The 15936-nt window shown below is 40.3% G+C and overlaps 1 protein-coding gene across 1 annotated transcript; it reads left to right on the forward strand.

Annotated features, from left to right (window-relative positions):
* Positions 1–1058: 1058 nt before the first annotated feature.
* Positions 1059–11459, forward strand: LOC123462854 (CDGSH iron-sulfur domain-containing protein 2-like). Its single transcript, XM_045156997.1, is given in 3 exon segments — positions 1059–1075; positions 10170–10543; positions 11413–11459. Coding segments are annotated over 3 exon segments (438 nt in total).
* The last annotated feature ends 4477 nt before the right edge of the window (positions 11460–15936 follow it).

Raw genomic sequence — 15936 nt, forward strand, 5'->3', positions numbered from 1 at the left:
GTCAGATGCCCCTCAGGAACTACTCTGTGGTCCCCACCAGTGCCACTGGGGAGGGTCCCCACCTCATGTCTCTGGCCCCTGCTGTACCACACTCCACCAGCCTCAATGGATCCTTCTGGCCTCTGCTGCCTCCTATGATCACACCAAGCTATGCTGCTGGTTGCCTCCATGCACTTATGCTCCCACATTGGCCACCTCCTCAGACACATGGTCTGATCTAATTTGTGGATCCCAGTCCCCTCTATCTTCCCCACCCCCTCCACCTTCCACTATCAGCGTGTGCCTATCATTGCCCACTTGGGGCATTGCTCCTGTCCCAGATGGGGAGCACAAGAATATCTGGCAACAACCTGCCAGAGGGTACCAGTTAGTCCTTCACAACCTGCTCAGCTGGGGTACCGTGGGAGATCAGGGTTAAGTGCTACTGCTCTTATAGCATATAGCTTTTACCACTAGGCTTAACTTAATTGAAGAAAAACAGAGAGACCTCAAAAAGAGAGATAGTCGGGTGTGGTGGCGCACGCCTTTAATCCCAGCACTCAGGAGGCAGAGGTAGGAGGATTGCCATGAGTTTGAGGCCACCCTGAGACTCCATAGTGAATTCCAGGTCAGCCTGGGCTAGAGTGAGACCCTACCTTGAACAACAACAACAACAACAAAAAAGAGATAAATGAATTGAAGGTGAGTCAACAAAAAGAAGATCTTAATAACCAACTGATTAAGCTTAATTAATACATAATTAAGTGCAAGCACCATGACCTGAAATTGGAACTCAACAAAGGGATAGATATGATACAGATTAATACAATAGGACTATCTTGGCTGGTGAGGGGATCTGTGAGTGGGGCCTGTACTGTCCAAGCTGGTGAGGAGATTGGTGTACCGGGCCTGTGCATCCCTGGTGGGTGAGAGGGTGACATGGAGCATATGCCTCCCTGGATGGTAAGGGGATCAGCATGTTGGGCCTATACTGTCCCAGTGGGTGAGGGAATTGGTGTGTGGGGCCTGTGATGTCCTAGCTGGAGAGGAGATCATCATGTGGGACTGTGCACTCTGGGATGCTAAGGGATTCTGTGTGGCTGGGACCTGTGCACCCAATTGGTGCCAACTCTCTGCACCTGAGCTCTGGACCTGGTGCCCCACACCCTTCTCCCTGTCCCTACACTGCCCCACACTGCTGACATCTGCCTACCAGTGCCCCCTTGATACATCTCTCCTGTTCCATACAGGGAACACAAGAATATCTGGCAACTACCCACTAGAGGGTACAAGTGAGTCCTCTACTACATGCTTAGCTGGGTATGGTAGGGGAGTAGGGTCAAGTGCTAAGGCCTCACAGGCAAGGCACAGCTGTGGCTATGGGCTGAAGAGATTCCAGACATCCACCCACCTTTCTCTGTCTGTCACCAGCTCATAGCTATAGCCAGACATGCAGCTTCCACAACCCATGTATCTGTGGATACAATGCCATAACACTCCAAGTTGGGTTAAACACAAAATAGAACACTCACTGAAGATCCTACAAGGGCAAATAGTTGCATACTTCTAAATAAAAAAGACTTTTAAGCTGGAGAGACCCCAATGCAAACAAAACAAAACAAAAAAAAACAAACAAAACAAAAGAACAAAAACAACATGAGACAACAAACCCAGAGATCTCCATCAAGACTGCCTAGTTCCACAAAGGTATTCTCCAATGAAAATATATGGGAGGCAACAGAAATTGAATCCCCCAATGAAAGCACAATAAGCTTATTTACCCTGACAAAACAAATTGCTGAATTGGAAGCAAACCATCAAAACACCAACAATTGAATAAATGAAATTGAGCAGAATAATCTCTAACAGCACCCAGCTTTCATCACTAAGCTTAACTTAATTGAAGAAAACCAGAGAGACCTCAAAAGAGTGATGAATGAATTGAAGGTGAATTAAAAATTAGAGGGGCTGGAGAAATGGCTTAGCAATTCATTCACTTGCCTGCAAAGCCTGAGAACCCAGGATGGATTCTTTAGTACCCTCAGAAGCCAGATGCATAAGGTGGTCATGCATCTGGAGTTCATTTGCAGTGGCTAGAGGCCCTGGTGGACCCATTCTTTATACCCCCAAATAAATAATTAACAAAATAAAGCGTATTAATATAAAATAGTGATTTCAATAACCAGCTGATTAAGCTTAATCAAGACATAATTAAATGCAGGAATGATTTCCAAGAAGCATCAAGGAAATCAAACGATGACCTGAAATTGGAACTAGACAAAGGTTGGATACTGTGCAGAAAAGGTAACAGAAAATGCAATCCAGCTTGTAAAAGCCTCCCTAGAATTGCTAACTAAATCAATTAGGTGGAGGATAGGACATCAGATCTGAAAGACAAGACAGAAGAAACAGTTCAGGAGTCCAAAACTTTGAAAAGTTCAAAAATCAAAAACAAAAACAAAAGACATGTGGACAGAACTTGAGGGAACTGTTGGATATCCTAAAACCACCAAATATCTGGACCATGGGGATACCAGAAGGGGAAGAAATTCAGGTGAAAGGCATGGACAACATATCCAACAAAATTATTGAAGAAAACTTTCCCACCCTCTCCAACAAGAGACCCATCCAGATACAAGAAGTTTATAGAACTTCAAAGAGACTGGACCAAAAAAGAAACTCTCCAAGGTACATCATCATTAAAACTCTAAACAATGAAAGCAAAGAGACAGTGCTCAAAGCAGGGGGAGGAAAAAACATATTACATGCAAAGACAATTCCATCAGAATTACCTCAGATTTTGCAATGGAAACTTTGAAAGTCAGAAGGTCCTGAAAGTGAACACTTCAAAGTCTAAAAAATTATGGCTTCCAATATAAATTTCCACAATAAAAGTTAGCTCAAGGATTATATGAACACAAAGCCATATCTACAGAGAATACTTCAGGGGATACTCCAAACAAGAGTCAAGTAACCAATCTCAAGAGCCCACAAGAGAAAAATCATAACAACCAAAATTATTATAGGTTCAAAAATGTACAAAGCCCAAGAAAGCACCAAACCCCATAAAGCCCACAACATGGTAGGGATTAAATTGAACCTCATATTTATAACCTTAAATATTAATGGTCTTAACTCACCAATCACAAGACACAAGTTAACATTGTGGATCAGAAAAATGGATACTTCTATTTTCTGTCTTCAAGAATTCTACCTCACCACTAAGGACAGACACCTACTCAGGGTGAAAGGATGAAAAATGATCTTCAAAGCAAATTGAAATAATGTGGCTATATTAATATCTGAAAAAATAGACTTCAAACCAAAAGTAATCAAAAAGGACATAGAAGGGCACTTTTTACTCATCAAGCAAACAATATGAAAAAGGACATAACAATCATAAATTTATATGCACCAAACATAAGTACACCACAGTTCATAAAACAAAACCTACTTGACAACAATTTAGAAATAAACCCAAGTACCATCATAGTAGGGGATATTAGTACCCCACTATCATCAGTAGACAGATCATTGAAGCAGAAAATCAACAGGGCAATAATAGAATACCACAGATCAACTAGACCTAACAGACATCTACAGAATAGTCTACCCCAAGTTCACAGAATACACATTCTTCTCAGCAGCCCATGGAACCTTCTCCAAAATAGATCATATATTAGAGCATAAAGCATGCCTTCATAAATTCAGGAAAATTGATGTAACTTCTTGCATTATATTGGACCACAGTGTCTTAAAGCTAGAAATTAACAAGAGACACAACAGAAATTTTTCGAGTTCCTAGAGACTGAACAACACACTTTTAAATAACCAGATGGCTTCTCAGCTGAATTCTATCAACCCTTCATTGAAGAACTGAAAACAATTTTTTGTCAAACTGTTTCACATAATCAGAAAACAGTGAATGCTCCTCAACTCCTTTTATGAAGCCCATCACCCTAATCCCAAAACCTAACAGAGACACAATAAGAAAAACAAAAACTATAGGCCTATATCACTGATGAACTTAGATGCAAAGATCCTGAACAAAAGCCTTGTAAACTGAATTCAATAATACATCATAAGCAGTATCTACCTTGATCAAGTAGGCTTCATCCCAGGCATGCAGGGATGGTTCAATATAAAGAAATCAATTAACATAATTCACTACATAAATAAACTTAATCTGAAGAACCATATGATTATCTCAATATATGCAGATAAGACCTTTGACAAAATGCAATATCACTGTATGATCAAAATTCTGGAGAAAACAGGCATGGAGGGTATATATCTCAATATTATATAGGCTATATATCAAGCACCTAAATCCTAAATATTACTCAATGGGGAAGGACTCAAGGAGTTCCCACTGAGATCCAGAACAACACAGGGGTGTCCACTCTCACCACTGCTCTTCAACATTGTAATAGGAGTACTAGTCCAAGCAATAAGCCAGGAGAAAGAAATAAAAAGGATACAAATTAGAAAGAAAGAAGTTAAATTAGTCCTATTTGCAGATGAGATGATTCTATACATAAAACTTCTAAAGGTAATAAATTCCTTTGGGAAAATGGCAGGAAACAAAATCAACACACAAAAATCAGTAGCCTTTCTATATGCAAAGGAAAAATATATAGATTAAGAAATTAGTGAGGCTGTCTCCTTTTCAATAGCCATAAAAAAATCAAATACCTTGGAATAACACTAACTAAGGATGTAGCAGACCTATATGATGAAAATATATAACCACTCAAGAAATTGAGGAGGACATGAGAAGATGGGAAGACTTCCCATGCTCCTGGATTGGTAGAATTAATACTGTGAAAATAGCAATTTTACCAAAAATAATATATGTATTTAATTCACTACCAATAAAAATCTCAGCATCATTCTTCTCAGAGATAAAAAAAAATTTCAAAATTCATATGGAATGGCAGCAGGCCTTGGGTACCCAAGCATGTCCTCAGCAAATGAAACACCTCTGGAGGTATCACCACACCTGATCTAAAGCTGTACTACAAATCAATCATAACAAAACAGCATAAAAACAGATGTATAGACTAATGGAGTAGAATTGAAGACCTGGCCCTTAGTTCAAGTAACTCTAGCTACTTAATCTTTGACAAAGGAGCCAACAATATACACTGGAGAAAAGACAACATCTTCAACAAATGGTACTGGACAAACTGGATAACTGCACATGAAAAAATGAAACTAGACCCTCTCATCTTGCTGTGCACAAAATTCAACCCAAATTGATTAATGACCATAATACAAGACCTGAAACTCTTCAACTACTGGAAGAAAAATTTGGAGAAACTCTCCATGATATAGGAGTGGGAAAGACTTCCTGAACAATACCCCATTAGCCCAGAATATTAAATAAGCACTTATCCAGTGAGATCTCATGAAGATAAAAAGCTTTTGCACAGACAAATATATCATAGAGAAGGTCAATAGATTACCCACAGAATGGGAGACAATCCTCGACAGCTATCCCACTGACAGAGGCTATAATCTATAAAGAACTCATAGAACTAAAAATTAAATCTCAAACAACTCACTCCAAAAAATGAGGCAGAGAACTGAATAGGGAGTTCATAGATGAAGAAATACAAATGGCTAATACACACTTAAGGAAATGTTTAACATCCTTAACCATCAGGGAAATGCAAGTTCAAACAACTTTGAGATTCCATCTTACAATAGCCAGGATGGCAATCATTAAAAAAATCAAATGACAATAAATGTTGGAGAGGATGTGGGGAAAAAGGAAACCTCCTCCACTGTTGGTGGGAACACACACTTGTACAAACTCAATGAAAATCGATATGAAAACTCCTAAAAAGGTGAAAATAATGCTACCAACAGACCCGGTTATTCCTCTACTGGACAGTTACCCTAAAGGATCTTCCTTTCACTACAGAGATATTTGCTCAATCATGTTTGTAGCTGCTCTGTTCATAATTGCTAAGAACTTGAATCAACTCAGGTGCCCATCATTGGATGAATGAAAGTAAAGTTATGGTACATTTACACAATGGAATTCTACTCAGCAGTAAGAAAAAAATTACATAATGAAACTTGAAGGAAATTGGACAGACTTGGAACAGATTAAACTGTGAAATAACACAAACACAGAAAGAAAAACACTGAATGCTCTCACTTATCTGTGGTTCCCAACCTGGAGCAGCTTGATTAGCTGGCATATCTGATAAGAAACTTGAGGGCCAGACAATAGGGATGGGAGAGTAGGGGGAAGGGGAGTGGGGGATTGATGGGCAATAAACACAAAACTAAACCTAAAATGAACTGGTACCTAGGAACCTTTATCCTTGATAGAAGACTAAAAGGTATAACCCTCAACAGTGGTATGGGGAATCATCTGGTAAGAAGGGCCCTGGAGTGAGTGGCATGAAGCCTAACCTTAAAATATTTGTCCCTGGTTTATAACCCTCAGGACCATAAATCAGTTGCTACCCATGTTGAACTGTTGATCAGAGAGACCTACGAGGTCCCTAAAACAATACAGGCTTCTGTCAAAGCACTTGATTAACTGCCTGAGGTAAAAAGTAAGACCCTGTTGCTGAAGATACCACATGCTGCCAACACAGAACACAGGGTGACCCAGCCTGAATCCAGAAGGGAGCCAGTCCCCAGATGGTTAGCCCATTTAGTGTTGGAAAGTGCTCCATGGGATATTGGGGGAAAGTGTCCAACAAAGTTGTGAGCAAACAGATGTCACAGCTACTCAAAACAACTAACCTGATAAAACAAATGCATTTGTGCAATGGTGGCATACAGCCTTGGTGGGGAACCAATGGCTTTCTGATTGGCTAAGAGGTCTGTTAAGGAATACATGGTTGGAATTGGAAACCACGTCAAAATCCCATGGAGACAAAGATTATGGTCTCCAGTGACAAGCTCCCTCTAGTCTTTGGCCAAAAGAGGGGGCTACATCCATCAAAACCTCACTAAATTAACAATACTTATCCCACTTAACCTATGCTGGCTTCATTCTCCATTGGAGAATCTATTCCTCTTTTTCAGACCCGAAGACATCAACCACCCCTTGCACTTTAGCCAAGGCCAAGGTGAAACCACAGAGGATTTGGTAAGATGAACAAGAGTGCTGCTTCCATGGTGAGCCTGACAATCTGCACCAGAGTAATGGAGACAGATACTGAGGATACTCAATATATATTAGAACAGAAATCCAGAGGCTCCTTAGAGCTTAACACTGAAGTAGACTTAAAACTCACCCACCATGACTCAGGAAATTTTGTGGGAGAGGGAGCAGAAAGCATATAAAAGCCACAGGTTGGGAAGGCATACCCAGAGGCATTCTCTGCCCTCCACCTCCATGACTGACTTTTGCTCTCACAGTGCATAGCCCATAATCACATGGGGATTACCACAACCCCACTGAGGTGGGCTCTCTGTGGACTGAAGGCAGGGTGGAGGGAAATGATGGTACCAACTCATGATGTGTCCATGCAAAGCATACTCTTAATAAAAATGTATATTTATTTATTTATTTATTTGAGACAAAGTGAAGGAGACAGTGGGAGATAGAGAGAATGGGCACACCAGGACCTCTAGCCACTGCAAACAAACTCCAGATGCATGCACCACCATGTGCATCTGGCTTATGTGGGACCAGGAGAATCGAACCTGGGTCTTTAGGCTTCTCAGGCATGTGCCTTAACCACTCAGCAACCTCTCCAGCCCAAAAAAGGAAAATATCACAAAACAAAAATAAAATAGAGCTTGTAAAAACTTCTCTAGAAACTGTAACTAAGATAGTTATCTATGTGGAGGACAGAGCCTCAAATTTGGAAGGCAAGAGAGAAAAAATTATGCAGGAGTGCAAAAATTGATAAATTCAAAAAATCATGCAAACAGAATATGAAGGAATTGTGGTAGACAAAGGCATGTAAAACATATTCAAAATATGTAGACAACTTTTTCCCACCCTCTTAAAGGGGATACCTATCCAAATGTAAGAAGATCCCAGAATACCAAACAGACTGGACCAAAGAAGGAACTCTGCAAGGCACATTTTAGTTAAAACTCTAAACAATGTAAACAGAGTGCTAAAAGGAGCAAGAGAGAAACAACTCATTAAACACAAAGATAACTCCATCAGAATTACCTCAGATTTTTCAGTGGAAACCCTGAAAGCCAGAAAGGCTTGGAATGGATTACTTCTACATTTAAAAAAGTATGACTTCCAACCCAAACTACTGTACCCAGTTGTATCTCTCATAATAGATGGAGAAAGGAAAGCCTTCCATGGTCAGAACCAGCTCTATGATTCCATAAACACAAAGCCAACCTCTAGAGAATACTTCAGGGAATATTCCACACAGAAGATTTAAATAACCAATCTTAAGAGCCTACAAGAGGAAGAACACAATAACCAAAAGTGGAGCAGGCATGAAAATGTACAAAGCCCAAGAAAGCACAAATCTCTCATAAAGCCTCAAACATGGCAGAGATTAAATCAAACCTCACAGTTATAGCTTTAAATGTTAATGGTCTTAACTCACCCATCACAAGACACAAATTGGACTGGTGCCATCACTTAGCAGTTAAGCTGCTTGCCCAGGTTTAACTCCCCAGAACCCACATAAGCTAGATGCATAAGGTGACATGTGCACGCAGGTACCACATGCGCACAAGTTGTCACATGCATCTGGAGTTTATTTACAGTGGCTAAGACCCTGGTGTGCCATTTCTCTTTCTCTCTCTCTCTCTCTCTTTTGGTTTTTTGAGGTAGGGTCTCACTCTAGCTCAGGCTGACCTTGAATTCACTATGTAGTCTCAGAGTGGCCTTGAACTCAAGGCAATCCTCCTATTTCTGCCTCCCAAGTGCTAGGATTAAAGGTGCACACTACATGCCTGGCTTCTCTCATTCTCTTGCTCTCTCACTCTCTCATAAATTTTTTAAAGTTTTTTGTTTTAAAAGACTTATTTATTTATTAGAGACAGAGAGAGGCAGCGAGAGAGAGAGAGAGAGAGTGAATGAGTGGGAGAGGATGGGCACACCAGGACCACTAGCCACTGCAAAAAATGCACTGCAGATGCATGTGCCACCATGTGCATCTGGCATATGTGGGACCTAGAGAATTGAACCTGGGTCCTAAGGCTTCACAGGCATGCACCTTAACTGCTAAGCCATCTCCCAAGCCCCATAATTTTATTTTAAAAGATACAAATTAACAGGATGGATCTTAAAAATGGACTCTTCCATCTACTGTCTTCAAGAATCCCATTTTACCACCTCCTCAGGGTAAAAGGATGGAAAATCATCTTTCAGGCTAATGGATATAAGAACAAAGTGAGTGTGGCTAAAGTAGTATCTGACAAGATAGACTTCAAACCAAAAGGACAAAGACTGTCAGGGAAATGATCCAACAAGAGAACATCACAATCATAAATTTGTATGCACCAAACACAAGTGCACCACAATGTATAGAGCAGAACCTACTTGACAACAAATCAGAAATAAATCTTAATACAATCATAGTAGGGGCTTCAGTACCCCACTATCATCAATAGGCAGATCATCCATGAAGAAAATCAACAGGGAAATACTAGATTTATTTATTTATTTTTATTAAGTATGTACTTTGTATGGACCCATCATGTGTTGGTACCATCATTTCCTCCCTGCCCTCATTCCACTGAAGAAATTCCTCAATGCTATTGCTGGTATTCCTCATGGGGTTATGTGTTATAGGCTGTGTGGGGTGTGGTAATGCCTATGAATATTCCCTCTCAACCTGTGGCTTTTTACCATCTCTCCCCCCTTCTTTCACAAAATTCCATGTGATGTGGTGGGTAAGCTATCAGGAGCTTCTGTATCTCTGCTTTGTTATGTGTTGAGTATCCTCAGTGTCTGTCTCGTACACCATGGTGCAGGTTGTCAGGCTCTCCATAGAAGCAGCACTTTTACTCATCTCATCAATTCCTCTGCTGATAGGCAAGGGATAGGTCATTTCCTGCCAGGGAATCAGCTATCTTTCCTTGTGTCATTGATAAATTTTGGTTGTCCTTGGTTGTCTCTGCCTTCTGAAAAAAGAACAGATTCTCCAGTAAAGTGAGATCAGCATGGGTTCAAGGGGATAAGTGGGCTGTTTCTGCTGTGGTGGCCAAGGAAGGCAGGCAGGACGGTTCTGCAGAGCATGGCTGGCTGTGAAGGTGCATCATCCAGCCTACCTCAAGCAGCTCCCAGTCCAAGGAAACATCAAGGGTTTGGCTGGCAGTTTCAGAATGGCTTCCGTTATTGCCTGTTTTGGTATACTCACTCTTCTTGGCTACCTTGCATGCCATCCATTCCTCCCAATGAAAAAACAACAGGACAGCTTGATTAATCTCAATATACGAAAGGAAAATCCCAAGGTGGTGAATGAAATAAACATTTAAGATTTGTGTCTTACCAAAGCAGCTTAATGCAGGTGTTGGTGCACTAGGACATTTCCTGCCTGTGATGGACCCCATAATAAACATGAGTTGACAGGAGATGCTGTGGGTCCACTCATACTGAAGTATGACAGTAATCACTTAGGATTGGCTCAATTGTGTGCTGTAAAAAAAAAATTATTTTCAAGGTAGGGTCCTGCTCTAGCCCAGAATGACCTGGAATTCACTCAGTAGTCTCAGGATGGCCTTCAACCCATGGCGATCCTCCTACCTCTGCCTCCTGAGTGCTGGGATTGAAGGCATGCGTCACCACGCCCCCCGTGTGCTGTAAAATTTTACAATATTTTCTCATGTTTTGTTTACAGAACAAACTTTTCATGGTGGTCTTAATTATCCATAGTTGAATAATTATTTCTGCCAATTGTTTTCTTGTTACACTATTGCTTATATTTGATACTTGTATAGTCAGGCATTTTTATAGAAATTAAAGTCAGTGCCAGGCATTGGTAATCTAAATTTTGGAAATTGGCCCAGAATTATTTTTTTGATTTCATATTTCAACAGAACGTATACTTTAAAATATCCTATTTACTGTAAAATAATATTTTGCATATTGGTTTTGGTTAAGTTATTTGAAGTATTACCACTACCATCCTTTAGCCATCCAAGTTACTTGAGGAGTTCCTTGAGGTTACAGAAATAAACTTATTTTATAGAGATTGCTGTCTAATTAATATGAATATCTCAAGTTCAAAAAGCAAGTACACTGAACATAAGAAGTTCCAATGAGGAAACTATTTGCATGGTAAATGATCTGTTTACTTTTCTAGATGCATGTCATATGTGTGTGTGTGTGTGTGTGTTTCTGTGTGTGCATGTGTGTGTGTGTTGAGCTATTTAACTTAGTTACAGCTGCAATGACAAGAACACTGTCAGCTAAAGTTATGGGCTGCTGCAGTTGAAGGCCAGTTAGAAATAAATGTAAATCTTATCTAAATCTAGATAAGACCAGCAGAAAGAGTGCTGATGAGTGTAAGGTTCAGGAGTGACCAAGACTACACAAACCATTCTGAGGCAAAGATGAAAGATTTTATTCAGGAAAAACATGAGCTGCCAGAACTGACTCTCAAGAGCAGAGCACAGCCAACCTAAGATTGCAGATAGTGCACTTTATAGGGCTTCTTCAGTTGGGGTAAGGCTAGGAAGGGAAAGAACTCCTTTGTTCTTTACATTAACCATTTCAAATAGCTAGGTTGTGAGACCAGAACAGTGAGCAGATGACTTAGGAGATAAAGGAGCAGGAAATCATGACCTGGGGGCTGGGGTGGGTATTGTTAGGCAAGGAAGGGATGGTTTCTGGGTGGTTTCTTGAGGAATGTGGATAAGTCTCTGTCACCATCCTGCTATCCTTGGTGACTCCATTTTTGGGAGCCTATCCCGACCTAACAATGAGAATTGTGTTATATCTCTGTAACAGTAAAATTGATAGTTTTAAAAATAAATTTACTGGAGAATTTGAGACATTTGTAATTTTTGGCATGCAATTAGAAGTCCCATTAGCTTTGTTTTACATTAAAATTCTCATGTAGTAGGTATACTTTAGTCTATTAAAGGTACAATTCATTAAAAAAAGGGGGGATAAGCATTGTTAATTTAGAGAGATTTTGATGGATGTAGCCTCTCTTTGGGCCAAGAACTAGTGGGAGCTTGTCATTAGAGACCATAATATTGGTCTCCATAGGAGTCTGACTTGGTTCCAGTTCCAGAAATGGGTTTCTTTCCACTGAGTGGCTCTCTTAGCCAATCAGAAAGCCTGTCTTATTTTGAGGACCTTGTAGGTCTTTCTAATCAACAGTTCATTGTGTGTTGTAACCAAGTGGTCTGGGTGTTACAAGTCAGAGCCAAATGTATTAGGGTTAGGCTTCATACCACCCTCTCCAAGGTCCTTATTTCCAGACAATCCCTCTACTCCTGTTGAGGGTTATATCTATTATTCTACTATCTAGGAGAATGGATTTTATGGTACCAATTAATTTTGGGTTTAGTTTTGTCAGAATCTTTCCCCATCCCCAAATCCTTCCATACCTGTTGTCTGTCCCTCAGCTTGCCTGTCAAGTATGCCTGCTAGTCAAGCCCTTCCAGGTTAGGAAACACAGGTGATGAGAACATGTGGGCATTTGTCTTTCTGTGTTTCTCTGAGTTCACTGAATATGATCTGTTCCAAGTCTGTCCATTTCTGTACAAATTTCATTATATCACTTTTCCTTACTACAGAGTAGAGTTCCATTGTATAAATGTACCACATCTTCATTATCCATTTGTCCAATGATGGGCACCTGGGTTGATTCCAGTTCTTAGCTATTGTGAGTTGAGCAGTTATAAACACAGTTGAGCAAATATCTCTGCAGTGAAGTGGGGAGCCTTTAGGGTAAATGCCCAGTAGAGGAATAGCTGGGCTAGTTGGCAGCTCTATTTTCATCTTTTTCAGGAGTCTCCATATTGATTTCCATAGATGTTGTACAAGTTTGCATTACCATCAACAGTAGATGAAGGTTCCTCTTTCCCCACATCCTCACCAACATTTGTTGTCAATTTTTTTTTTTTTTCTAGCTCTGGCTCAGGTTGACCTGTAATTCACTATGTAGTCTCACACTGGCCTTGAACTCATGATGATCCTTCTACCTCTGCCTCCTGAGTGAGTTAGGTGGAATCTCATAGTTGTCTTAATTTGCATTTCTCTGATGGTTAAGGATGTTGAACATTTTTCTTAAGTATTACAATTTGCATTTTTTCCTTTGAGAACTCCCTATTCAGTACTCTGTCCCATTTTTAAAAAAAATTTATTTATTTATTTATTTGAGAGCGACAGACACAGAGAGAAAGATAGAGGGAGAGAGAGAGAATGGGCGCGCCAGGGCTTCCAGCCTCTGCAAACGAACTCCAGATGCGTGCGCCCCCTTGTGCATCTGGCTAACGTGGGACCTGGGGAACCGAGCCTCGAACCGGGGTCCTTAGGCTTCACAGGCAAGCACTTAACCGCTAAGCCATCTCTCCAGCCCCTCTGTCCCATTTTTTGAATGGGTTTTTAGCTTAAAAAAAAATTTTTTTTGGTTTATTTTTATTTATTTATTTGAAAGTGACAGAGAGAGAAAGAGCGGGAGTGAGAGAGAGAGAGAGAGAGAGAGAGAGAATGGGCGCGCCAGGGCCTCCAGCCACTACAAACAAACTCCAGACGCGTGCGCCCCCTTGTGCATCTAGCTAACGTGGGTCCTGGGGAATCGAGCCTCAAACCGGGGTCCTTAGGCTTCACAGGCAAGCACTTAACCACTAAGCCATCTTCCAGCCTGATTTTTAGCTTTTTAATAATTTTTTATCTAAAAATATCTCATTTATATTTATTTGTTTGAGAGAGGGAGAGAGAGAGAGAGAGAGAGAGAGAGCCAGAGAATGGGCACATCAGGGTATCCAGCCACTGCAAACAAACTCCAGACACAGGTGCCAGCCATCTTGTGCGTCTGGCTTGTGTGGGTCCTGGGGAATTGAACCTGGATCCTTTGGCTTTTCAGACAAGTGCCTAACTGTTAAGCCATCTCTCCATCCCTAATTTTATTTTTAATATTTATTTATGAGAGAGAGAGGGAGAGGGAGAGAGAGAGAGATAGAGACAGAATATGGGTGTTCCAGGGCCTCTATCCACTGCAGATGAACTCCAGATGCATGCACCACCTTGCGCATCTGGCTAACATGGGTCCTGGGGAATTGAACCTGGGTCCTTAGGCTTTGCAGGTAAGTGCCTAAACCACTAAGCTATCCCTCCAGCTCTGGATTGTTGGATTTTTAGTTGCTTAGTTTTTTTCAGTTGTTTATAGATTGCAGATATTAGGGCTCTCTCAGTAGTGTAGCTAGTGGAGATTTTCTCCCATTCTGAGGATAGGCTATTGGCTCTGCTTGTGGTATATTTGTTTGTGCAAAAGCTTTTTAGTTTTATGAGATCCCACTCATTGAGTGATTATTTAATTTCCTGGGCTACTAAGATATTGTTTAGGGAGTCTTTTCCCACCCTTGTTTCATGTAGAATTTCCTCCATTTTCTCTTCCAGTTGTTTAAATTTCAGGAGTCTTAAATTGAGATCTTGAATCCATTTGGAGTTGATTTTTGTGCATGGTGAGAGGAGTGTGTCATTTCATTTTCCTACATATGGTTATCCAATTTGTCCAACACCATTCGTTGAAGATGCTATATTTTCTCCAGTGTACATTGTTGGCTCCTTTGTCAAAGATCAAGTAGGTTGGGCTGGAGAGATGGCTTAGCGGTTAAGTGCTTGCCTGTGAAGCCTAAGGACCCCGGTCTGAGGCTCGGTTCCCCAGGTCCCACGTTAGCCAGATGCACAACGGGGCGCACGCGTCTGGAGTTCGTTTGCAGAGGTTGGAAGCCCTGGCGCGCCCATTCTCTCTCTCCCTCCCTCTATCTGTCTTTCTCTCTGTGTCTGTCGCTCTCAAATAAAAAAATAAATAAAAAGTTAAAAAGAAAAACATCATCAAGTAGGTTAATTGAATTAAGGACTGGGTCTTCAATTCTCTTCCATTGGTCTATGTCTGTTTTTATGCCAGTACCATTAATTTCTGCTCTTGTCTTAGTTACTTCTTTCTATTTGGAACTCTTAGGATTGGATTGTTCTTGCTTTTCTGATGCCTTTATGTGAATTGTTAATTTATTAATTTCAGAGCTCTATTTCCTTGTTATAAAGGCATTTAATGCTATGAATTTTCCTGTTAGGACTACCTTCATAGGCTCCCACAAGTTTTGTCTTTTTGTGTTTTCTTTGTCATTCAGTTCTAGAAATTTCACAAATTCCTTTTTGATTTCTTTCATGACCAATTAATTATTTAAGTGTGTAGTTCAGTCCAGGAGTTGGTGAAATTTCTGTTGTTTATCTTGCTGGTAATTTATAGTCTTATTTTAATCTATTGTGATCTGATATGATACAGGAAGTTACACCAATTTTCCTGAATTTATGGAGGCATGCTTTATATCCTAATAAATGATCTATTTTGGAGAAGGTTTTGTTGACTGCTAAGAAGAATATGTATTCTGTAGAATTGGGGTGGAATGTTCTATAGATGTTTGTTAGGTTTAATTGATCTATGGTGTTGTTAAGCTCTATTATTTCTCTGTTGTTTTTCTGCTTGGATGATCTTTCTATTGATGATAGTGAGTATTAAAGTCCCCTACTACAATGGTATTGGGATTTATTACTGACTTGCTGTTGAGTAGGTTTTCATTTATAAAATGTGGTACACCTCTATTTGGTGCATATAAATTTATGATTATGATGTTGGATTATTCCCTTGATGAGTAAAAGTGACATTCTTTGTCCTTTTTGCTTACTTTTGGTTTGAAGTCTGTTTTTGTCAGATATTAATATAGCAATAACTGCTTATTACTTAATTCCATTTGCTTGGAAGATCATTTTCCACGTTTTCACCCTGAAGAGGTGTTTATCTGTAATGGTGAGGTGGATTTCTT

This window comes from Jaculus jaculus, chromosome 8 (genome assembly GCF_020740685.1).
Source record: "Jaculus jaculus isolate mJacJac1 chromosome 8, mJacJac1.mat.Y.cur, whole genome shotgun sequence".
NCBI lineage: Eukaryota > Metazoa > Chordata > Mammalia > Rodentia > Dipodidae > Jaculus > Jaculus jaculus.